This window comes from Bubalus kerabau, chromosome 7, assembly GCF_029407905.1.
Source record: "Bubalus kerabau isolate K-KA32 ecotype Philippines breed swamp buffalo chromosome 7, PCC_UOA_SB_1v2, whole genome shotgun sequence".
In the NCBI taxonomy this organism is placed as follows: Eukaryota; Metazoa; Chordata; class Mammalia; order Artiodactyla; family Bovidae; genus Bubalus; species Bubalus kerabau.
In genome coordinates, this window is record NC_073630.1 from 62,523,354 (window position 1) to 62,547,413 (window position 24,060).

A 24,060-nucleotide genomic window follows, 5' to 3' on the forward strand; every position below is an offset into this window, starting at 1 on the left:
TTTTAACTAATTCTCCCATATCGGCTAAACATAATACATATAAATTCGTAAGCTTTTCTCCTGTTAACTGGTCTTCTGTCAGTTTAATTCTCAGCCCCTAAAATTAAAAGTTTCTCCCTCTTAACATTCCCTAAATCTAAGAAGCCCCATTCACTGTTTTAATTATTATCAATACAAAAACAATTTCCGAATTTCTACTTCTCTAACCTTTTTCTCCATCACCCAATCACCTATTAAAGACATCTCCGTTTAAATGTGTGGGTCTTGCAGCCAAATTTAAATATCTGAAGACACAAACATATTCCCAGCCAAAATCAGCCTCCAAATTGAATATCCTTTGAACAGTTGCAGTGTGAGCTCTTTGCGTGAACTGCGTAAGAGTACTGCCCCAGGAATCAACTCCCGCCTCTTCTTATACAACACTCAGCTCCTTGAAGTTCTCAGCGTCCCTACTCGCCACCACTGATTTCTTTGTTGTCAGGGCCTAAATTTACGCCTGCGGCTTCCACATCTCACAGAACCCTCCGATGTCATCCAATCACGGCCCAGCTAGAAAGCCAAGGCTCAGCAACGCCTCACGACGTTCAACTACTCAGGGCCTCGCTTCGCTGGCATCACGTGACTCAAGTCCCCGCTTCCCACCCACTCCCTCCGAGGTTTGGAGGCACCGCCCTTCAGCTGGCGCTCGCTGATTGGTTATTGCTCGCGCGGTCTCCTGGGTGACGGGAACGCGGTAGCCTTCTTGAAGAAGACCCGGTGCGCTTGCGCACTTGTTAGATCGCGCCGCTGCTGGATCTTTGAGATGAAGGTAAATAACTTACAAACCCGGGGGGTGCGGGACTGTGCGACCACTGGCCATTCCCTTAAACTCTCCGAGAGTCGCTTTGAGGATAGAGGCTTGTGACCTCCCTTCCTTCTCCCGAGTGCTTGAGAAATGGGGAAAGGAGCGGGGTGACCAGGGAGAGCAGAGGCGAAGTTGAAGAAACAAGGGGAAAGGAAGGAAAATTAAAGAGGAGACGGCGGGGAGGGAGGCCTCTCATTTCTAGGACCGCGGACGGAGTTGGTGCGTTTTGGCCATTCCTCCTCTGCTGGAAATGAGCAGACTGGATCTGAAGAGACTCCGAATTCGCCCGATTTCACACGGCGGGCAGAATGAGTTTGGGGGAAAAAAGCGTTCGGAGGTTCCTTGTGAAGTTGGCTCGTTCGAGTGTCAGGAGCTGCCTCATTTCTTGCAGCTAAACACCTGGCAAGGCTCCTGAACAGCCTCCTGGCAGCTGTTCAGCTCCTTAAAATGAGTGAAAATCTCCGAAAGAATCTCAAATTGTATTGGCTGTGACTGGCGCAATTTACAGATCACCTGGTGACGGTGAATATTATTCACGGGGAAATCTGCATGCACAGGTCTCAATCTCTAGAGCGTCATCCTCTGCATGCACCGGTTTTAGGATTGCGCTTATGAACCCCATTCCCGGGTCACTGGCTACAGCTCATTCACCCGTCGCCTTACCAAACAATACCCCCGCCCCACTCCTAGTGCCCCCTACTCCCCATCCCACCCCCCCTCCACCCCCTCCCCCCCTACACACACAGGCCCTGATCTGGCATAGAAATGGAAAGCTTAATTTTTTTCATTGTTTTGTACATTTTCTTGGCTATAGTGTAAATTGGAGTTGACCTGTAATCTTAACTCACATTTCTAAAGCTCTTCACCATTTACGAAGTACTTGTAGCTCAGTTGGTAAAGAATCTGCCTACAATGCGGGAGACCTGCATTCGATTCCTGGGTTGGGAAGATCCCCTGGAGAAGGAAATGGCAACCCACTCCAGTATTCTTGCCTAGAGAATCCCATTGACTGTAGCCTGCCAGGCTCCTCTGTCCATGGGGTCGCAAGAGTCCTACACGACTTAAGGACTAAACCATCAGAGTAAGGAGATACTGTTATTCCTGGTTTACAGTTGAGAATTCTATGCTTGAGGCCATTTAATAGACCTGCTTTAAGCCCTACAGCTAATAAGTGAAAAGCAAAATCTAGAGTTCCCTGGTGGTCCAGTAGTTTGGATTCCTTTCTTTCACTGTCAAGGGTCCAGGTTAGTTACCTGGTTAGGGAACTAGGATCCCACAAGCTATGTGGGTGGCCAAAAAAACAATTGTATTAAAAAATAAAGGTTGAAAGGGAAAAAAAAAAAAAGAGTCTAAAGGTTCGTTTTCTGGTTGTGAAGCTAGCACCTTTTTACGGGGTGTTGTATGTGTATGGAGCGCCTGTTGACCTTCTTTGAAGAAAAATAGTATGTAAAATCACAACCAGAGGAGGTCTACCAAGAAACTAGTGACATTCAGATTTAGGAAGCCCTCACTTGCATGTAGGGGTTCCAGGGCAATGTGGTCATAAAATTGCAAAAGTAAAATGCTTTTATACTTTTTTTTTTAAGGGTGTCGTCTTACTCCACACAACTTGGATGCACCTGTGATTGATTATAGGCACCTCTGTTTTCAATAGAGGTGGATTTGATCATCTTTTTAACGTAGTAATTGCCTGTGATTGGTGTAAAATTTAGACCATTGGAAGAGTTTTGTGTTACCATTGAGACTGTCACACCACCTGCAATTGTATCTAAACTTCACTTGCCTAGATATAGGCATCATTGTTTAATTTTTAATTTAACCTAATGTTAAAATGTAAATTTATTCATTCAAACTTATGGCCCTAGATGTTTTGTATCAACAGTGTTTAATATAAATATAATGTGAGCCAATGTACTTTAAAATATTTAGTAGCCACATTAAAATGTTTTTAACGAAACAGGTAAGGTTACCTTTCATAATATATTTTGTTTTACCCAGTATATCCAAAATATTATCATTTCACATGTAATCAATATGAAAAATTATCAGTAAAGATAGTTTGCCTTCTTTCCTGTATTGTCTGTCTTTTTAAAATAAATTTATTTATTTAAATTGGAGACTAATTACTTTACAATATTATATTGGTTTTGCCATACATCAACATGAATCTGCCACAGGTGTACATGTGTTCCCCATCCTGAACCCCCCTCCCATCTCCCTCCCCATACCATCCCTCTGGGTCATCCCAGTGCACCAGCCCCGAGCATCCTGTATCATGCATCGAACCTGGACTGGTGATTCGTTTCACATATGATATTATACATGTTTCAATGCCATTCTCCCAAATCATCCCACCCTCACCCTCTCCCACAGAGTCCAAAAGACTGTTCTATACATCTGTGTCTCTTTTGCTATCTCACATACAGGGTTATTGTTACCATCTTTCTAAATTCCATATATATGCTTAGTATACTGTATTGGTGCTTTTCTTTCTGGCTTACTTCACTCTGTATAGTAGGCTCCAGTTCCATCCACCTCATTAGAACTGATTCAAATGTATTCTTTTTAATGGCTGAGTAATACTCCATTGTGTATATGTACCACAGCTTTCTTATCCATTCATCTGCTGATGGACATCTAGGTTGCTTCCATGTCCTGGCTATTATAAACAGTGCTGTGATGAACATTGGGGTACACGTGTCTCTTTCCCTTCTGGTTTCCTCAGTGTGTATGTCCAGCAGTGGGATTGCTGGATCATAAGGCAGTTCTATTTCCAGTTTTTTAAGGAATCTCCACACTGTTTTCCATAGTGGTTGTACTAGTTTGCATTCCCACCAACAGTGTAAGAGGGTTCCGTTTTCTCCACACCCTCTCCAGCATTTATTGCTTGTAGACTTTTGGATTGCAGCCATTCTGACTGGTGTGACATGGTACCTCATTGTGGTTTTGATTTGCATTTCTCTGATAATGAGTGATGTTGAGCATCTTTTCATGTGTTTGTTAGCCATCTGTATGTCTTCTTTGGAGAAATGTCTATTTAGTTCTTTGGCCCATTTTTTGATTGGGTCGTTTATTTTTCTGGAATTGAGCTGCAGGAGTTGCTTGTATATTTTAGAGATTAATTCTTTGTCAGTTGCTTCATTTGCTATTATTTTTCTCCCATTCTGAAGGCTGTCTTTTCACCTTGCTAATAGTTTCCTTTGATGTGCAGAAGCTTTTAAATTTAATTAGGTCCCATTTGTTTATTTTTGCTTTTATTTCCAATATTCTGGGAGGTGGGTCATAGAGGATCCTGCTGTGATTTATGTTGGAAAGTGTTTTGCCTATGTTCTCCTCTAGGAATTTTAGTTTCTGGTCTTACATTTAGATCTTTAATCCATTTTGAGTTTATTTTTGTGTATGGTGTTAGAAAGTGTTCTAGTTTCATTCTTTTACAAGTGGTTGACCAGTTTTCCCAGCACCACTTGTTAAAGAGATTGTCTTTAATCCATTGTATATTCTTGCCTCCTTTGTCAAAGATAAGGTGTCCATAGGTGTGTGGATTTATCTCTGGGCTTTCTCTTTTGTTCCATTGATCTATATTTCTGTCTTTGTGCCAGTACCATACTGTCTTGATGACTGTGGCTTTGTAGTAGAGCCTGAAGTCAGGTAGGTTGAGTCCTCCAGTTCCATTCTTCTTTCTCAAGATTGCTTTGGCTATTCAACGTTTTTTGTATTTCCATACACATTGTGAAATTATTTGTTCTAGCTCTGTGAAAAATACCATTGGTAGCTTGATAGGGATTGCATTGAATCTATAGATTGTTTTGAGTAGTATACTCATTTTCCCTATATTGATTCTTCCCATCCATGAACGTGGTATATTTCTCCATCTGTTAGTGTCCTCTTTGATTTCTTTCACCAGTATTTTATAGTTTTCTATATATAGGTAGTATTTTATTCTTTTCGTTGCAGTGGTGAATGGAATTGTTTCCTTAATTTCTCTTTATATTTTGTCATTATTAGTGTATAGGAATGCAAGGGATTTCTGTGTGTTCATTTTGTATCTTGCAACTTTACTATATTCACTGATTAGCTCTAGTAATTTTCTGGTGGAGTCTTTAGGGTTTTCTATGTAGAGGATCATGTCATCTGCAAACAGTGAGAGTTTTACTTCTTCTTTTCCAATTTGGATTCCCTTTATTTCTCTCTCTGCTCTGATTGCTGTGGCCAAAACTTCCAAAACTATGTTGAATAGTGGTGGTGAAAGTGGGCACCCTTGTCTTGTTCCTGACTTTAGGGGAAATGCTTTCAATTTTTCACCATTGAGGATAATATTTGCTGTGGGTTTTGTCATATATAGCTGTATTGTCTTTGAAATCATATAGTCATGGACTACCCGTATTTCAAGTCCTCAATAAAATTCCAAGTACGCATGTGGTTTGTGGCTTCTATATCAGATGTGCTCAGTGGTATTTGACCCTTTGGAACTTAAAGGACTGTAGCCCTCTCCAGCCTCCTCTGTCCATGGGTTTCTCCAGGCAAGAATACCTGAGAGGGCTGCCATTTCCTCCAGGGGATCTTTCTGACCCAGGGATCGAACCTGGGTTTCCTGCATTGCAGGCAGATTCTTTACCACTGAGCCACCTGGGAAGCCCTACATATTGTATACACAGTTCTTTGTTGTCTAAGTGAAAAAAATGATTTTTCAGTTGAAAAAGTATCCACCCAATAGCCAAATTAAACACTTAATGATAAAGTGTATCTAATGGAGAAAGGAGAAAAAATAATTTTGAAGGAGGTATAGATATTTTGTATTTCTGTCATGGTTAAGGTTTTTTAGTAGCAACTTTATTAAATTTAATCTCCCCAAATCCATGCTATCAATAATTAGCTAAATTCCCTGATAGCTCAGTTGGTAAAGAATCCACCTGCAATGCGGGAGACCTGGGTTCAATCCCTGGGTGGGGAAGATCCACTGGAGAAAGGGATAGGCTACCCACTCCAGTATTCTGGCCTGGAGAATCACCATGGACTGTAGTCCGTGGAGTTGCAAAGAGTCGGACATGACTGAGTGACTTTCACAAATTCAAGTTTAATTTTTTAAAATTTTTAATAGTTATAAAACACTAAATCATAAATGTTTATAAAATTAACATTTAGAAACATTCAAAAGCAAAAAAGTTTTATAGTAAATGCTCCTGTGTATGTTGAGGCCTGTACTTGACCAGCCAGATTATGGTTATTTGGTTGGTTGGTTGGTTAATTGGTCATTTTATTTGTTACATTGTTGACTTCTTTTGGGTAAGCTCTAGCATAAGCCTTCACCATCCTGAATCCTACTGTTTTCATTATTATGTTTTGACATCTTTTCTGACCAACTGTTAATTGTATGTTTTAAAATATAAAAATTGTGTTGTGCTTTTTTAGCGTGTTTTCTCACTACTAGAAAAGACTTGGCTTGGCACACCAATACAGTTTACCTGGCAGAAAACATCAGGAAACTATCTTGCTGTAACAGGGTAAGATAACAGTGATTGTTAGTAAATCACCCTGACTCCACGTGGTTGTATGCCCACCAAACCGCACCATCTGTTCAGTAGAAATTCTTGAATGATGGTTGCATGGTGAGAAAAGTAATATATTAATATCACAATTCATAGAACCTTTTCCCTAGTGATAACTTTTTACATACAAATGATGAAACTATCATGAGAAAATATAGAAATCACTTGAATGTATAAGAACTCTTTAGATACATAAGAAGTAAAATTTAAATCATATCTTTTTGTTCTAATTGCTTTTAGAGCTGATCATATTGTGAAAATCTTTGATCGCCATGGTCAAAAAAGAAGTGAAATCAACTTATCTGGGTAAGTACAGAGGTAGATCAAAATTTTTTCAAACTTTGTGGCCTAAAAGATAAAAAAACACTGTCTTAAAACTTATAATCAAGTAGAATTTTGTAATTTATGTCTAACCTGTATCTCTTCTTTTGCTTTCTCCATTTGCAAAGAGATTTAGTTTTGTATACCATAAGCAGTTAATGAAATAGGTATATAGCATATGAATTAAGAGTTTAATACATTCATTGACAGATAAGCTTTAAGGCAGAATTGTAAATGAGTCTATGTGAAAGAATTCTTATTTAATTGTAAACAAGCCTTAGTGTATATATTTGCAGATAAGCCCTTATTGATGTAGTATTTCCTCTCTAATATAAATTGGAAAATAGTTACTTTCCACACTTTTTTTATCCTTTTTAAGAAAGTCATTCTAGATTACAGTAAGCATAACATAAGCATTTTTAATAATTCAGTGTGATCATTCCCTGTATTAGTTATTTTACCCATAGTCTTAGTGGTTATTATGATGTTTGCATAAGACCTAAGTGGTCTTAAGCTGCCAGGCTTTTTAAATTCACATCAGCCTTGTGTAGTTTATCAGCCACCATCTTTGCAAATTTAGTGGCTCTACTTATCTCACACCCACCTAATGCCACCATTTTAGCATTTCCTATTGCTCTCTTAATTGTTGCTTCTGGTTTCTATTTTCTGGGGAACAGAGGGCAAGCTAGTTATAATTATGTTTAGAATAAAGTGAAAAGGCACTTAGTAAAAAACTTCTCTGATTAAGTTGTAGGAGCTTTATTGCATAATCTCTGTAACATTGCTTTTGGTTATGCAATGTCCTTATTTTTTTGCTTCTGAGTTCTTTTGCTGTATTCAACATAGCTGAATTAGACTGACAAAACATCACCAGATAAACAAAATGCTATTATATGTTGTCTTTAATGATTTTATTAAGAATTTGAAAGCCTCCCTCTTCCATACCTCTCAAAATCTGTGGAAATACTATAGAAAATTAAGATCCCCAAACATATTTTAGTAGTTTGAAGAATAAAATAACTGAAGTGATTCCCAGATGTCTTAAATGGAAAGCTGAGTGTTGCTTCAGGGGCCCGCAAAGTCTGGGATCTGAGCTGGAGCTGATGTAATAATAATAGGAATAAAGTGCACAATAAATGTAAGGCACTGGAATCATCCAGAACCCATCTCCCCAACCCCGGGTCCACGGAAAAATTGTCTTCCACAAAAGGCCAAAAAGGTTGGGGACCACTGGGCAGGTGCCCCAAAACAGTCTCCAAATGAGAAACAGAATCAGAAGAGGAAGAAAAGGTTAATCTCCAGGGAAGTTCTTAAATTATAATAAACACTTGGAGTAATTTTAAACAGTAAGAAACATATTAAATAGAGCATTTCCTATTTATAACTATTTTGTTACCTTAAATCACTCTTCTTATTCTATTCAGTATTAAGATATGAAATGAAAATGACTTTTCTTACTATGTATTTCAGAATTCAGTATTTCTTACTGTTTGCAATCCTACATCTAGCCAGCCTTGCTCTGTTTAATACACAGCTTGTCTAGATATTTCACTTCTTATCAGTACCTTCTTTTTCCCTCTGTGCATCTGAAACCACCTTTCAAAAGTTGATCACACAAATTTCCTCTTGATTCCAGATGTGATTCCTTTCTAGAGGTGCTTGATGAGTATTTTACCACAAGAGCCCAGCTCTTTACAGGTGTCAAGAAAATCTGCTAACCTATTAGATATAATTGTATTTAATATAGTATGTGAAAATGATATTTAAAATAGAATTCAAAATGTTTCCATCCCCTCAACAACAACAAAATTGGTGTTAGTGTTATCCAGGCAGTAAATTTGGAGTTCTGTTTCTTACTTTAGAAAGTTTATGACTTTAAAAATAGATTGAATGGACTTGCTATAGACAAAAATCACAAATAGTTGATTGTTTAAATTTCTTTCCCCTACTTTAATGTATAGTGATTGTTTTGTTCTCTTTTATAAAAAAGTAACTGTGTTACTATGGATTGGGACAAGGATGGAGATATTCTAGCAGTGATTGCTGAGAAATCCAGTTGCATTTATCTGTGGGATGCCAACACGAACAAAACCAGTCAGTTAGACAGTGGCTTGAGGTAAGGATAACTTTTTTTATTTTTTAAATCTTCACTTAGAAATACTATTTGCAGCTTTGATGCTAAAAAGATCTTACTACATTCATTATAAATATGCCCTGATGAGTTATTTTCTTATAAAAGGGAAAAATTCATTTCTTTTAAAATTGTTATATACAATCCTATTAATTTTGCCCAATTAATTAGAATACAGTATCATTCTAAAATATAAAGAGCTTCTTAAAAAGTTGCTTTCAGTGAAATAGACTAAAAAGTCCAAAGAAGAGAGAAAACATTTATAGGAAAATCTGGAAATAGGATGACTACAGGCATGACCGGATCTAGGGGTTGTAGTGATGCAATCTAGACATCTCACAGCTCTTTCTTTCTCTGTATTGACTTCTAAGTCAGACTCTCTCCCTTTTTTAATTCTGTTGAAGTATAGTTGATTTATAATGTTGTGTTAATTTCTGCTGTGCAGCCAAGTGATTCAGTTATACATATATGTACTTTCTTTTTCATATTCTTTTTCATTGTGGTTTATCACAGGATATTGAATATTGTCCCCTGTGCTATACAATAGGTCCAAGTCATTTATCCATCCTGTATATATTTAGACTCTTTTGATGGCTACTGGCATCAGCTTCTACCATTCTTCACAGCAAGTTATGCCAAAGAAAAGGGCATGCCACTATTACATCGCCAGTATTCTCTCAGTTCTTTAAAAGGTCTTTGAATAGGGTAGACAGGGCCATAGGGTTGATAATCCTACCCATGAAGATTGGGGTAAGAGTGGGGCAGTTCACAAGTGGAAGAAATCCTGGGCAGACCGAATAAGTTACAGATCTCTGCTAAAATAGAAGCTGTTTGCCATATGGAAAAGAAAAACTTGTCAGTATTTACAGCTGAAATGCAATTTTGACCTTGAACAAGTTGCTTAACCTCTGCTTAAGCTTCAGTTTCTTCATATATGTAAAATGAGTCTAGTAATAATATCTGCCTCATAGCATCATGTGGCCTATAAGTGCAGGAAGAGATCACACATCTACCATAAGATTAGGCTTTACTTTTCCGACTTATCAAGGAATAACAGAGCAGGTCAAAACATCCCCCTACTGCAGGTTCCCTCGACCCTCCAAAGTGAGGCTCAAGAAATGCACCCACAGGCAATGGTGTCTGACCAACATCAAGTCTACTAGATCTGAGAACCTCCACTTCTTGCTCTGTCCTTTTACACTTCCATACCTCACTTTTCAGAAGGATTTTACACACTCTGTGCTTCCATTCAAGAAAGTGAAAGTGTTAATTGCTCAATTCTGTCCAACTCTTTGTGACCCCATGGGCTGTAGCCCGTCAGGCTCCCCTGTTCATGCAGTTCTCCAGGCAAGGATACTGGATTGGGTTGCCATTCCCTCCTCCAGGGGATCTTCCAACCCGGGTCTCTCACATTGCAGGTGGATTCTTTATCATCTGAGCCACCAGGGAAGCCCAAACCTCCTTCTGAGATGCCCTTAATAGTGACAGAACTGGAAAATCTATATCCTTTTTCAAATCATGAATTCCCAATAATTTTTTCAGTTTACTGTATCACATTTTTAGACTTTTTAAAAGCTTAAGATGTTATCCATTAAGATTTTTACCACAATTAGAGTTACAACAATTATTAGTAGACAGATTAATAACTGTCTTATCATTAGTCATCTCCTGAAATGTGAGATTCCATCATGACTGAATTGAAGCCTTTTATTCATTATACATTTGTATTTTAGGTCTCACTGACTAGTGTCTCAAAATGCCTTTAGCACTTACTCTTTGTCCTAAATCATTAAAATTGTAATTTTATACTTCAGCTTCTAACTAGATATTACAGTTATTCATGAAATTCACGAAGCACTTTTAAAAGGACTGCTTAGGAGGTTAGGTTGTAAATTGTTTAGTAATTTACATCTTAATGTTACAGGGATCAATTGTCTTTCCTTCTTTGGTCAAAATTTGGAAGTTTCCTGGCCGTTGGAACTGTTAAAGGAAATTTGCTAATTTATAATCATCAGACATCTCGAAAGATTCCTGTCATTGGTAGGTTACAGCTGGAAACACTGCTTAATATTTGGGATGCTTTAACATAAATGTAAATTTTATCACCTCAGGTTTCCCTGATATTGCAGGGGAAATTTTGTAGTTTAAAATTGACTTCCCTTGTCAAGCCATACCTCTGTCTAACTAGAAGATCCATCTTCACTACCTACTAAAAACTTCCCAGGTTACATAGAACAAGTTGCCCTCAGGTAAGTGAGCCTGTGCCTCTGGACACCAGTACATTAATAGCATGATTTCCATCTGTCCCTTTCTCACCCAGATTATGCCTCTGGTATGGGGTAGCTCATGTGCCTATCAACACATTAGTAGATGGGCTAAAACATTTGGCGACTTCTTGGACAGAGTATATCCATATTCCTAATTCTGACCCCTCACTCTCTCCAATCACTAATCTAGGAGTGAACTAGGAGTTATTTTTACCTCAGGGTATATGACTGGAAGGTATGCATATTTATTCCTTCTTTGACCTTCTTGATTTAGCCTCTTTGATTCCCCCAGCCTCTGGCACTTAGCATCTGACTTCCTGAAGGAAATAGTATTGATTTTTTTCAATTGTTGTAACATCAGGCTGGTGAGGAGTGAAATCGGTAGGCTTAATTATAATTTACTGCTAATGGAAGAATTAAATGCTGGAGATAATAGTGCCCACAGAATACTTGAGAAAGTGCTTTTCAGTTAAAGACACTTATTCATTTCAAGTTATTTTCACATATATGTATATCTTTCATATGTGTATTTTTAGCACTCTGGCTATACAGTTACACCATTGATCCATTTGAAAAGTTGAACTAAAAAATCAGCTTTCACCATGTAAATTAATTTGTTTGACTTCAGTAGGCATTTTCTGTATCCCACTTCATTTATAGGCATGTCCTACCAGTTAACTTACGATCCTTAGATAGCTTGACACTTGAGGTAAGAAGAAAATAATCATGTCAAAACATGATTATTTGGTGTCAGTATTTGTTCATATGTACATGATTTTATATGTGATCTTTGTATTTAATATGAATATTGATTCTAATTCAGTCTGATTTATTAACTGTATAAAATAGACCTGAAAATATTCAGGTTAATTTTACATTTTAGGCCCTTTCACTGCCTCTTTCAGAGTTTGTTGTGATTTATAGGTGCGCTTTTTTTTTCCTCTGAAATAATTTACTTTTCTAAAACCAAGGCATTTCACTTCCAGTAGCAGCTGCACAAATGCACAATCAGCAAGTGGTTTTTACAGTAACTAAATGTCTGTTCCCTTGTTAGGTCTTGCTCTGATTTCTTTCCTTGAACTGTGTTAGATACAGGCAATCCTCACTTTGCATGATTCTAATATGCATGAATTTCATTGACCACAGTTTACTTAATATTGCCAGTCTCCCAAAAACATGATTCACATTTCAGTAACTGTGGTATATTCCTGTAAGCTAATATTAATTAAATGAGTCAATACCTGCCCAGAACACTGTTAAGTAAGCACACGAAAGTGTTAACTGTTATCACTGATGTTAGGACTAACCTGAGTTCTGAGCTCTAGAAGAAAAGGAGAGATTTTCTTCTCTCTGTCCTGAGTGTAGGATGAAGTTTGTCCTTGGCATCTTTCCACCTCTCTTAATGTACTCCTTTATCCCTTCTAATACCTATTACTTTGGATACCCAGTTCCATTGTACTACCTATATCTCTTAATCAATCCATAATCAGCAAAATCTCCTATATCCCAGTCTCTTCTCTGAATGTCCCTTCATTTTTGTGCTCTGGTCTCCTGGTTTGAAATACTACCTCTGTAGTCCCATGTTTGTCTCTTCCAGACTCTAGACTCATGCAAGCAATTGCTTACTCAACAGCTCCAATGAAATTTCTAGTAAATACTTCAGATTTGATATCACCAAACCGTGCAGCTGTTCCCTCTCATCATTGATATCTTTTCATCCTCTTAGATGTTTAAGCCAAATCTTACTGTTATCCTGACTCTTATCTTCCTCATACCCTCTATACCAAATGTGCCAGAAAATCTTACAGGATTTACCTCCAAATATGTCCAGAATCAACTTGTCTCATCACCTCTACCACTACCACCACCACCATGGTGTGGGGCTCAGACATCTTCTGCCTGCATCTCTGCAATCTCTTAACCGGTCTCCCTGCTTCAACTCTTGCCCTGCTATAAGAATATTCTCAACTCAGAAGCCCAAGTGAGCCTTCTGCTCAGAACTATCCAGTGGCTCTTCATGTCACCCAAGATCAAAGTCAGAATCCTTACAATGGCTAGCCAAGCCCTCTATGACCTGGCCCTTGAAAACTGTGATTTCATCTCTTAGTTACCTTTCTTTACTTTCTGGCCTCCAGCCACACTGTTCTAGCTGAGCCTCTAACACACTGGACACACTCTTGCTTCAGGGTCTACTGACTTAATAACTATTTATTTAGAGCCTGCTTTCTGCAGAGATACTGTATTAGGTTCAATAGGGGGTACAAGGAATAAAATAAGCATGATCTCTGTCTCCATAACAGCTAAAATAGCTAACACTTATATAACAGTTCCTGTATGGCTGGCACTCTTCTAAGGGCTTTAGCTCATTTGATCCCCAACCCTGTGAAATAGCTTCTACTATTATCCCCAGATTTAGGACACTGTGACTAAGGAATAGATAGGTTAACTTACCCAAGGTTTTGTGATAAGTAGTGGAGCCACTTACTCAAAATAGGCAGCCTGCCTCCAGAAACTGTATACTTAATTAACCTTGAGACTCTTGAGTATTTATCTATTCTAGGACCTTTAACGAAAACCTGGTGTCAAGTCATGTGATTTCCACCCCAAAATGTAGTTTTTGCACTGGCTAGATTGCTTAACTAAAAAGCATTCTGATACTTAGTGGCTCTCTAATATCCCTCACTAGCTAAATGACTCAGTTCTTAACATAAGTCTCACTAAGGTGCATTCATAAGGTGCATTCATATTTGTACCTCAATATTGTCACGAATCACTGTATGTCTTTCAGTTATATACAAATAATCAAAATTGTGATGTTGAATCGGCTTATGCCAAGGGTCTCCCACATCATAAAGCTGAATATAATAAAGATAACTTCAGTGCTTTGAGATTTACTTCTTTTAAGACATTACTGTGATAGGTTTTGTTATATGATTAAACAAACAAGCTTGTCAAGGGGTGGGATATCTTTTTATGTTAGGACCTATGCTCATATTCACATAAAAAGTTGGAAAATAGGATTGCCCTTATATACAGTTATTGTGATTTACAACTTTGTTATAAACTCTTTTAAATAAGGCTGCTTAGACACTAAACTGCTTTGAGATTTTAAATTCCTTGTTTGTTTAATTTCCATAGTATATTATCTAAACTTTGAGATTACCATCACAGATTTTGTAAAATTTTTTTTGAGAAATCAATATGTACAAAAATCATCTCTTTTGCAGGAAAACATACTAAGAAAATCACATGTGGAAGTTGGAATGCAGAAAACATGCTTGCTTTAGGTGGTGAAGATAAAATGATTACAGTTAGTAATCAGGAAGGTGACACAATAAGACAGGTAATACAGTAACATCTCTTTGACTTGCTGTATTCAGATTTTCCTCCAAAATAAAGTTTGTCTATCAAACTGACCTATAAAATTTTAAAATCTCTATGAAAGATGTTTACAATAACTTCATATTCTAAACATCAACTTTTTTCTTTTTATGTACTAGGACATTTTTCTTTTAATACAAATACTTTATCTAAATTTCCTCCTTTGTACACTTCCCCTTGGCTAGTGTTAGCTTGGATTATCAGCTCTGTGGTTATAATCAACCATTATATTTGTGAATATCTCTTATTTTATTTGTGTATTTACAATGTAAATCATAACCACTGGACTCAGTCAGATCTGCCTGATTCTAAAGCCCACTCCTTTAGCTGATATGTTAAATTGGTTCTAAACTAATCCTAATTAAATTTTAGGATTAAATTTTACTGCTGTTCAAATTTCCCAAGATTAAGGGAATTTGTATTAGCCATAGCTATATAATCTTACCAGTGGCAAAATTTCAATTCGGATGACTTGGCTTATGGTTTAGTATTTCTAGAGCAATAGTGACTGACACATTCTTTGAATACTGCTAGTTTTACATTAATAGGTCCTACATTAGCTATTTATTGCTGCATAACAAATTACCCCTGAAACGTAGCAGTTTAAAACAACAGATGTTGCTTTGCCGTTTTTGTGGGTGAGTAGTTGGCACCCCACTCCAGTATTCTTGTCTGGAAAATCCCATGGATGGAGGAGCCTGGTGGGCTGCAGTCCATGGGGTCGCTAAGAGTCAGACATGACTGAGCGACTTTACTTTCACTTTTTTTCATGCATTGGAGAAGTAAATGGCAACCCACTCCAGTGTTCTTGCCTGGAGAATCCCAGGGACGGGGTCGCCTGGTGGGCTGCCCTCTATGGGGTCGCACGGAGTTGGACACGACTGAAGCGACTTAGCAGCAGCAGCAGTCCAGATGCATTGGAGAAGGAAATGGCAACCCACTCCAGTGTTCTTGCCTGGAGAATCCCAGGGATGGCAGAGCCTGGTGGGCTGCTGTCTATGGGGTCGCACAGAGTCGGACACGACTGAAGCGACTTAGCAGCAGCAGCAGCAGCAGTCCAGACACAGCTAAGCTGAGTGCTTCTGCCTCAGGGTCTCTCACGAGGCTGCAGTCATTTAGCAGTCTGGACTGCAGTCTCATCAGGAGTCTTGACTAGGGACAAGTCTATTTCCAAGCTCCTGTGGTTGTTGAAAGGCAGGCTGTTAGGCTCAGGGCTTAGCTCCTGTCATTATTGACTGGAAGCCTGCCTCATTTTCTAGCCACGTGTATCTCTCCGTAGCATATCTCACAACAAAGCCGCTGGCAAGAGAATGAGAATAGTCATTCAAGACTTAAGCCACAACCTCTTAATAAATAACCTGATCTCAGAATTATTTTTGCCATATTCTGTTCTCTAGAAGTGAGTCACTAGGTTCAGCACATACTCAGGGTCTGGGTGGCAATCGCACTAAGGCATAAAAACCAGGAGGTGAGGACCATTGTGGACCATCTTAGAGGCTGCCCGCCATAGGCCCCCTTCTCTCAGGAAGAGAAAGCTAATCCTGATAAAACACATGTAGCCTTATATGATTGTCAAATGTGTGATATAGCTTACAAACCCTGTAGCATTTGTGAGATAGAGGAGGTAAATGAATGTTGGATTGTGAATTTGTAAGAGAGAAGATCTAAATCAGTCAAAGTGTATGCTAAACTATTGTAACAGAGACCCAAAATGACAAGGACTCTAAGAATATAGTAGTTCAGGTGGCTTTTTCCTCTTTCATTTTATTATATAACAGAGGTAAGCAGGTCATCTGTGTATCTCTGCTTCTCCAGGTTGTGTAAAGTCCCCCTTCTCTGCTTCCCCACCCTTCCTTCCATCTTAATGTTTTGCCATTTATTAGGGTGTTTTGCCCTCATTAGCACCACATCTGCATTTCAGCCCCAGGGAAAGGAAAAACAGTAGTAGAGTGCAAGGAATTGTAAGCTACCTGAGCTGGAAGATGCAGTCACTACTGCCATTCATATCACATGAACCTAGTCGTATGGTCAAACCTAAGTGCTGCCATGGAAGCTGCAAATTTAGTCTGTCTAGGTGACCATGTACCCTGCTAAAACTTGTTATAGAGGATATTGAAAGACTTTTATCAGTTGCTGTCATTCACTCCAAGCAGAACAGAACAAAGATAGAGGAAAAACTTACTATGGCTTGCTCAAGACCGGAAAATTTGGGCTTTGAGAATTTGCAGAAGTCTGAAGAAGAAAGTTGGTTCTTATATCTGGAAAGCTTTGAAATTGAGGTAGAAGTAACTCAGTCATATTGAGCAGACCACAGCGTGATTCCAGTGATTCTTAAGGAAGGCATTGCTGTAAAAATAGTTTCTAGAAACCTTGTAATTTTCATCAATCTGTATTGATGTCCTTCAGAATTCTAATACTACAGGTCCCTGCTCTTGTGTCCATACCAGACATTGTCAGTAGATACTGGCATTTTTTTCTTCACTGAATCAAGACATGACCTTAGAATACTTTTCCACATATAACATCCCAGGAAGCTCTACCACTGAGCTATTATTTACATACAAGATAACTATTTCCCATTTTTAATCCCAAGAATTATGCTTCCAGAATATGACATACTAAAGTTGTAATTTAGTAAACAAAGCATACATTATAAGTATTGTTTCATCTGGTATTTTTTCCGAATTGCTTATACTTGGCTATTCTGCAAAGCACACCATCGTTACTTCTGTGGATTTATTTTTTATTTATCCTGCTTGTCTTGCTTCCTAAATCTGAAGATTGCTGTCATTCATCAGTTCTGAAAAATTCTTAGTCATTGTCTGTTAGAAATTTGCCTCTTGCCCTTGTTCTTCTCTTTCTGCAGCAACTGTTAGACATATGTTTGACCATCTTATGTCTCTTAATCTCTCTTTCATATTTTCTTTTTGTCACTCTGTGCAATCTTCAGGATAATTTCCACAAATCAGTCCACTTATTCTTCAAATATGTCTAATCTTCTATCCCATCAGTCCTTCCCATTTTAATGACCCTAATTGTTATTGGTGGAAAGTACTTTGTAGTTCTTTTTTAAAACCTGCTTGGACTTTTAAAGAAAGTGTTGTCTTTTCTTTTATTTATGAGTCTTTTTATGTTTGTAATCATTTTAAAAGTATTTTATGATCTTTTTCTGATAATTCTGTTCTTTTTAGATCTGCTGACCCTTGCTCTTGGTACATTGCTTGTGAATTTTCTCATTTTGAATTGGGAGCTCACCTACTGTAGGAAGTTGTTTGCAGCCGTGGAAGAGGCTTTAGATTTGTTTTTGCTGAACACTGCAGGGAGTTTCTAGACCACTCAGAGTATAACTTTGGACCTTAGACCACAATGAACATAGGAGGAAAACTGATTTGAAAAGAATTTTTTCTAACCAAAGCCCAGCTCGAGTCAAATGGATTCATTATCATCTCCCTTTATCAGCCAGATATCTGCAGCATCAGTTCCTGCACTCACTTTGCTTTTCAGTTTGATCTTTGCTTATGGGCCACAGAAATCTTCCTTACCTTCTTTCAGGCTTATCTTAGCCATTTAATAAGATACATGTTCAGTTTCATCCTGAATTTCTAGAACTTTGTAGCAGTGGGATTTTCAGGTTATTCAGTCCAATGTATTCAGAAATGAAAGCAAGCTCCCTGTTTTGTTAATGGAATTTGGGTGTGGGGTTTATTCATGGTGATACTATGTTCATCTCCACAGATACCAGTGAGATCGGAGCCTAGTGACATGCAGTTTTCCATGATGAAGACTGATGACCGAACCTCCACTGCTGAAAGCACAGTAAGAGTTCTAAATCCAGGCCCAAATTATTTTGGTAATTTTGTAGGATATACTGTCTCCTTTTCTAGGATGGTTCAGAATCTCTGTTAAAAAAATTATGGTACATCACTTATGAAAGCAACATAGACCCCAGTTTCTCAGGCCTAAATATTGTTTTTGCTGCCACCTAACATCAAAACAATTGAAGGTAGAGTCCTGTAGCACCGTGGCTGCTCTCCTTATGGTAGCAAAACAGTGGGGGCGCCTTGAAAAACAAGAGTATTGATTTCTATATCTTTTAAATTTTTTCATTCTTATCAGATATGGGGACCAGAATGCCAGAAATTACTAGTTTTATTTTTTAACACCTTAGATTTATTTTCCCTGCCACATTTTAACATTCTGAAGTCCAGATGGTTTTCACAATCAACCAGAATATATTTAATGAAGTAATGTTTTTCTTTATTTCTTAAAAAGATGTTATATTGATAATGACTCATAACCGATAGCATCTTCAAAGCAAGGAAATATACCAAAGTGTTTCTGTTTATATATATATATCCATTACCCTTAGTGAGCCCAAATTGGTAGTATACTCTTCTGTCTCAACACAGTTACACTCTCAGCTGAGAATTACAGTTTAGTATTGGCCTGTGAGTAACAGGGATACTAGTCTAGCCACATTGACCAGTGCCCTGCAGGTGATGGAAAAAGTGATGATATAAAAAGCTGAGCTAGATTATCCACACGGGTGTGGACAGGTAAACCCACGTAGCTTAGAATCAAAATCAGATGGCCTCAGGGTAGAAGAGTTGCTATACTCTGAATGTGAGTTTAGTTACAATGAAACTGTGTCAGACTTACCTTCTTGTACTGCACGGTACTCTTATTAGAGGTACAGAGAATTTTTAAAAGTTATTCCATTGAGCTATTTTAGTATACTTCCAAGGGTATATTGCTATGCTAAGTCACTTCAGTCATTTCCAACTCTGTGCGACCCCATATTTTGGGTATGTGTAAACCCAAGGATCCTTCCCAGACTACATTTTAGGAAAATGATACAAATGTTTTGAGTTAGTCACATTGTTTCCTTACTAATTTATAATATTTAACCCTAAATTTGGCTCAGTTGTTTTTCTAAATTAAGTTTATGCTGTTTGAATTTGCTTATTAGTCTCTTCATGAAGTACTGAACATTCCTCTCATAATTCCTATTTTTGGCAGATAAGTGTAGTGGTTGGCAAGAAAACTTTGTTTCTTTTTAATCTGAATGAACCAGATAACCCAATTGATCTGGAGTTTCAGCAACACTATGGCAACATTGTCTGCTACAGTTGGTATGTACAGAAGCACTATACATAAAGAGTGTTTTTCCTTACTAAGTATAATGTGTTTCGTTTTTGTCTGTAGCATTTTCACTCCTCTCTGTGACATTTTCTGGATTGCAGTCTGTGATTTAAGGTGTGAAACTACCTAGCATGTTATCTGGCAAATAGGCCCTTGATAAATGATATTCTCTATTTCCTCAATGTTAAGGTATTTGTTTATTACTGTATTGCAAATGACAGTTAATCTTCCTTTTACTGTATTACTGCCTTTGTTGCTGTAGGTACGGTGATGGCTACATCATGATTGGTTTTTCACGTGGAACTTTTGTGGTCATTTCCACTCATATTCGAGAGATTGGTCAAGAGATATTTCAGGCTCGTGACCATAAAGACAGTCTAACCAGTATTGCAGTATCACAGACCCTTAACAAAGCTGCTACGTGTGGTGATAACTGGTAAGTTATATTCACATATTCCTAGGAAAGCTTATTTAAGGAATGGTCAAGAGATTCAACAAGATGTTGTTAACTAATGTTAATCTATCCACCATACTTGTACTATTAGAACATGTTTGCAGTTGAAAATTTCTAAGATATCTTTACCTTTGCCTTGAACACTCAGGGTAAAACCTAAAATACTAAATGTGTACCAAATACAAAACCTAAAATGGAGTATACTTGAAAATCAGTCATAAAAATAAAATGGACACTTCTGGGTAACAGGGAGTTAGTACCCTTGACCCTATCTCTCTCACCAAATACAGCCATAAAACCTGAAGAGAACCCATAAAACAGCTATGTAAGGATTCTGAAAAGTAAATAGTAGCAGGCAGACTGGAGAAGAAAGCCAGCATTTGAAGTACCACTGAGCCAGCGGTGAGTCTCCTGTGTGTCTTCTGGTCTCTCTCAGCCAGGACTCAAGGCAGCCTGAGACCTGGAAGTAAGCACTGGAGCAGAGACAGAGAGAGCTCTGAAAGAAGCCCTTTAGTTCTGGCTCAACTTGCAGGAAAGAGAACTCCTAACACTCAGGCTAAGTTGGGGAAATCCCTCAATTTTCTCTTTTTTCGCCCTTTGTTCTCTCATGCCCCAGCCACCAAGCAGTCCACCATGGCAGTGACAGAAAGGACCCACAGGCACCTGAAACCCTGAAGGAAGCAAACCTTCCTCTCCAGTTGGGGGAGCTGTGGTCCCGAGAAGATGGGGATACCCCCACTGTTTATTTTTCTCTCTGTCCTTTCACTGCTTGGCTGCCGGTACAGTTGTAGGAAGACCAGAGCAGAATAACTAGAGCCCAGCTTTTGTGCTGGAAGACCAACAAGGGGAAGCCCAGGTATATTCTGATATACCTGGGAGGTCCTAGAGAAGGAGGAACTCTGGAAAGTGATCCTACAAAGATACTTATGAAGTCCCAGGTTCATCTCTGAGCTGCGTGTGTGTATCATATCGTACATGCCTGACAAAGACTTTGAGAACTGAACTAAGGGATAGATCATAGCCCAGGTCCTGTACTGGCCACTGAGTGGACCATACAAGGACGTACCTGAATACCACTGCAAAGGGTTTGGAAGTGGAACAGACATTGAAATCATAGCCCACAGAAGGCTGGTTGAAATGTGTGGCCTGAACCCAACTGGGCCAATTGCCTCCTTAAAAAAAAAAAATTTAACTTCCTCCGTGGGATTTAAACAAGACAGAGTCTCATAACATAATTGTCAAACTGTCCAGAATATAACCCCAAATTGCTTGACACGTGAAGAATCAGGAAAATTTTGACTCACTTGAGAAAAAACAATCAAAGGACGCCAGTGCTGAGGTGATGCATGTAGCAGCTATTATAAAAATGTTCCAAAAGGTAACAGCATTCTAAAACAGACTGAAACATAACCTCAGGGGGAGAAAAATGGAGCCTATAAAGAAGAACCAAATGGCAATTCTAGAGGTGAAAAAATAAAATTAATATAGTGTATGTAATATCAGAATGGAAATCACAGAGTAAAACAGTTGGTGAACTTAAAGATAGATCAATAGAAATACACATTCTGAACACAGAGGAAAAGATTAAAAAAAAAAAAAAAAAAAAAACAGCCTCAGGGACCTTGAAACTACCAAAATATCTAACATTTGTGTCATAAAAATCTCAAAAATAAAGGTTGGAAGCATCTCACGTTTGACAAAAGACAACCTATATATTATACTAGCTCAGCAAACCCCAAAAAGGATAAATCCAAAGAAATGTAGGCCCAGACTCATCATGGTTAAACTGCTAAAAACTAAAAGCAAAGAAAAGGTTTGAAAGCAGCCAGAGAACATTTTGAATGACAGCAGATTTCTCACCATAAACCTTAGTGACCAGGAGGAAACTCATAACATTCTTAAATTGCTGAAAGAAAAGAATTGTCAACCAAACTTCCATCTATATCCAGTAAAAATAGCAATCAGTAATGAAGGTGAAATAAACATTCTCAGATGAAGGAAAATGAAAAGAATTTACTGCCAGTGGGCCTCCTCTAAAAGAACTACTGAAGGAAGTTCTTCAGATAGGAGATAACAGATGACAGAATGAAACTTGGAATGTCAAAAATAAAAGGAAGGCAACAGAAATGGGAAATAACTGAGTAGATAAAGTGAAGGTGTTGGTCACAAAGGCTACTGGTGAATCACATCAGGAACTTATATTTGCTTATGACTGTGGGCTGCTATGAAGGGCATGAATGTGCATAAAGGGACTAGTGTTCATTTAAGATCACTGCAGGCCACTTGGCCAAACAAAATAGATGCCAAGACAGCTATATCATGGTGTAACTTAAACTTTCAGCAGACTTGGATAACACTATAAACCAACTAGACCTAGCAGACATCTACAGAACTGGCCCGCTTGAGGGGCCCACTACAGGAGGCCCACTCCACCCAACAACAACAGAGTACACATTTTTTCCAGATACCCATGGAGCATTCACCAATGTAGACCATATCCTGGAGCATGAAACAAACCTCAACAAATTGAAATCATACAAAATGTGTTAAGCCATCATGTAATCACACTTGAAACTGGTAACAAGATAACAGGAAATTCTCTGTATACTTAGAAATTAGACAGCCTACTTCCAAATAATTCATGGGTCAAAGAGTAAATCTAAAAGTAAACTAGAAAATACGTAGAACTGAGTGAAAATGGAAATGTACATTTGTTGTTGTTCAGTCACTCAGTAGTGTCCGACTCTTTGTGACCCCACGCATGCCAGGCTTCCCTGTTCTTCACCATCTCCCAGAGCTTGCTCAAACTCATATCCATTGAGTTGGTGATGCCATCCAACCATCTCATTCTCTGTTGTCCCCTTCTCTTCCTGTTTTCAATCTTCAATAGATGTACATAGCAATATCTATTTTCAGGCGGCTAAAGCAGTGGTGAGAAGAAAATTTATAGTACTAAATTGATATAGAGGAAAGAGAAAAGACATCTAATCAATTATCTAAGTTCCTATCTCAAAAAACTAGGAAGAGCAAAACAAGCCCAGAGCAGAAGGAAGAAAGTAACAAAGAGCAGAAATTGAAAATAGGGAAAAAATTTAAAAGCTATGGGTTTGGGGGGGGGGGGAGGAATTGATAAATCTCTAGCAAGGATGACAAAAATAGAATACAGTTCACCAATATCGTGAGTGAAATAGAAGTATCACTACAGATCTGAAAACTACTAACAAAGCAACACTACAAACCACTTTATACTCAGAAATTTGATGACTTGGAACATAGGAAGCAACTCAGTCGAGGGTACATTTTTATGTGCCTACTGGCCATCTGTATGTTGTCTTTGGAAAAATGTCTATTAAAGTCTTCTGCTCATTTTTCAATTGGGTTGTTTGGTTTTTTTGTTGAGCTGTATGAGCTGTTTATATATTTTGGAGATTAAGCCCTTGTCTGTCGCATTATTTGCAAATACTTTCTCCCATTCTGTAGGTTCTTTTCATTTTTGTTGTTGTTTTTTTTTAATGGTCTCCTTTGCTGTGCCAAATCTTGTTAAGTTTGATTAGATCCCATTTGTTTATTTTCACTTTTATTTCTATTGCCTTGCTAGACTGACCTAAGAAAACATTGATATGATTTATGTCAGAGAATGTTCCACCGATGTTCCCTTCTAAGAGTTTTATACTGTCTTGTCTTAGATTTGTCTTTAAGCCATTTTGAGTATGTTTGTGGGTGGTGTGCACAGAAGGGTGCGCACCCCCCTTTTGAGGATGTGCCCTAACATCTGATCTACATGCAGCTGTCCACCTTCCCCAGCGCCACTTGCTGAAGAGACTGTCTTCTTCCCATTGTGTATTCTTGCTTCCTTTGTTGAAGAGTAATTGACTGTAGGTGTACAGATTTACTTCTGGGCTCTTTGTTCTCTCTATTATTTCTTACAGTCACATGTGGACCTACAGTTATATCAAAAATTTAATTAAATGAAA

The 24,060-nt window shown here is 38.2% G+C and overlaps 1 protein-coding gene across 4 annotated transcripts in view; it reads left to right on the forward strand.

The window, feature by feature from the left end:
* The first annotated feature begins 675 nt into the window (after positions 1–675).
* WDR19 (WD repeat domain 19) overlaps positions 676–24,060 on the forward strand; it is an 80,342-nt gene continuing 56,957 nt past the window's right edge. For 2 of the 4 annotated variants that reach the window (XM_055588289.1, XM_055588290.1), the window contains exons 1-8: positions 6,254–6,345; positions 6,631–6,696; positions 8,702–8,827; positions 10,767–10,882; positions 14,337–14,452; positions 18,226–18,306; positions 19,510–19,622; positions 19,895–20,068. In XM_055588289.1, coding sequence (XP_055444264.1) covers positions 8,715–8,827; positions 10,767–10,882; positions 14,337–14,452; positions 18,226–18,306; positions 19,510–19,622; positions 19,895–20,068 — 713 coding nt within the window. In that variant the 5' untranslated portion in view covers positions 6,254–6,345; positions 6,631–6,696; positions 8,702–8,714. Of the gene's footprint in view, positions 809–2,454; positions 2,501–6,253; positions 6,346–6,630; positions 6,697–8,701; positions 8,828–10,766; positions 10,883–14,336; positions 14,453–18,225; positions 18,307–19,509; positions 19,623–19,894; positions 20,069–24,060 lie in introns of those variants that run through there. The other 2 variants (XM_055588291.1, XM_055588292.1) reach the window with 2 other exon arrangements.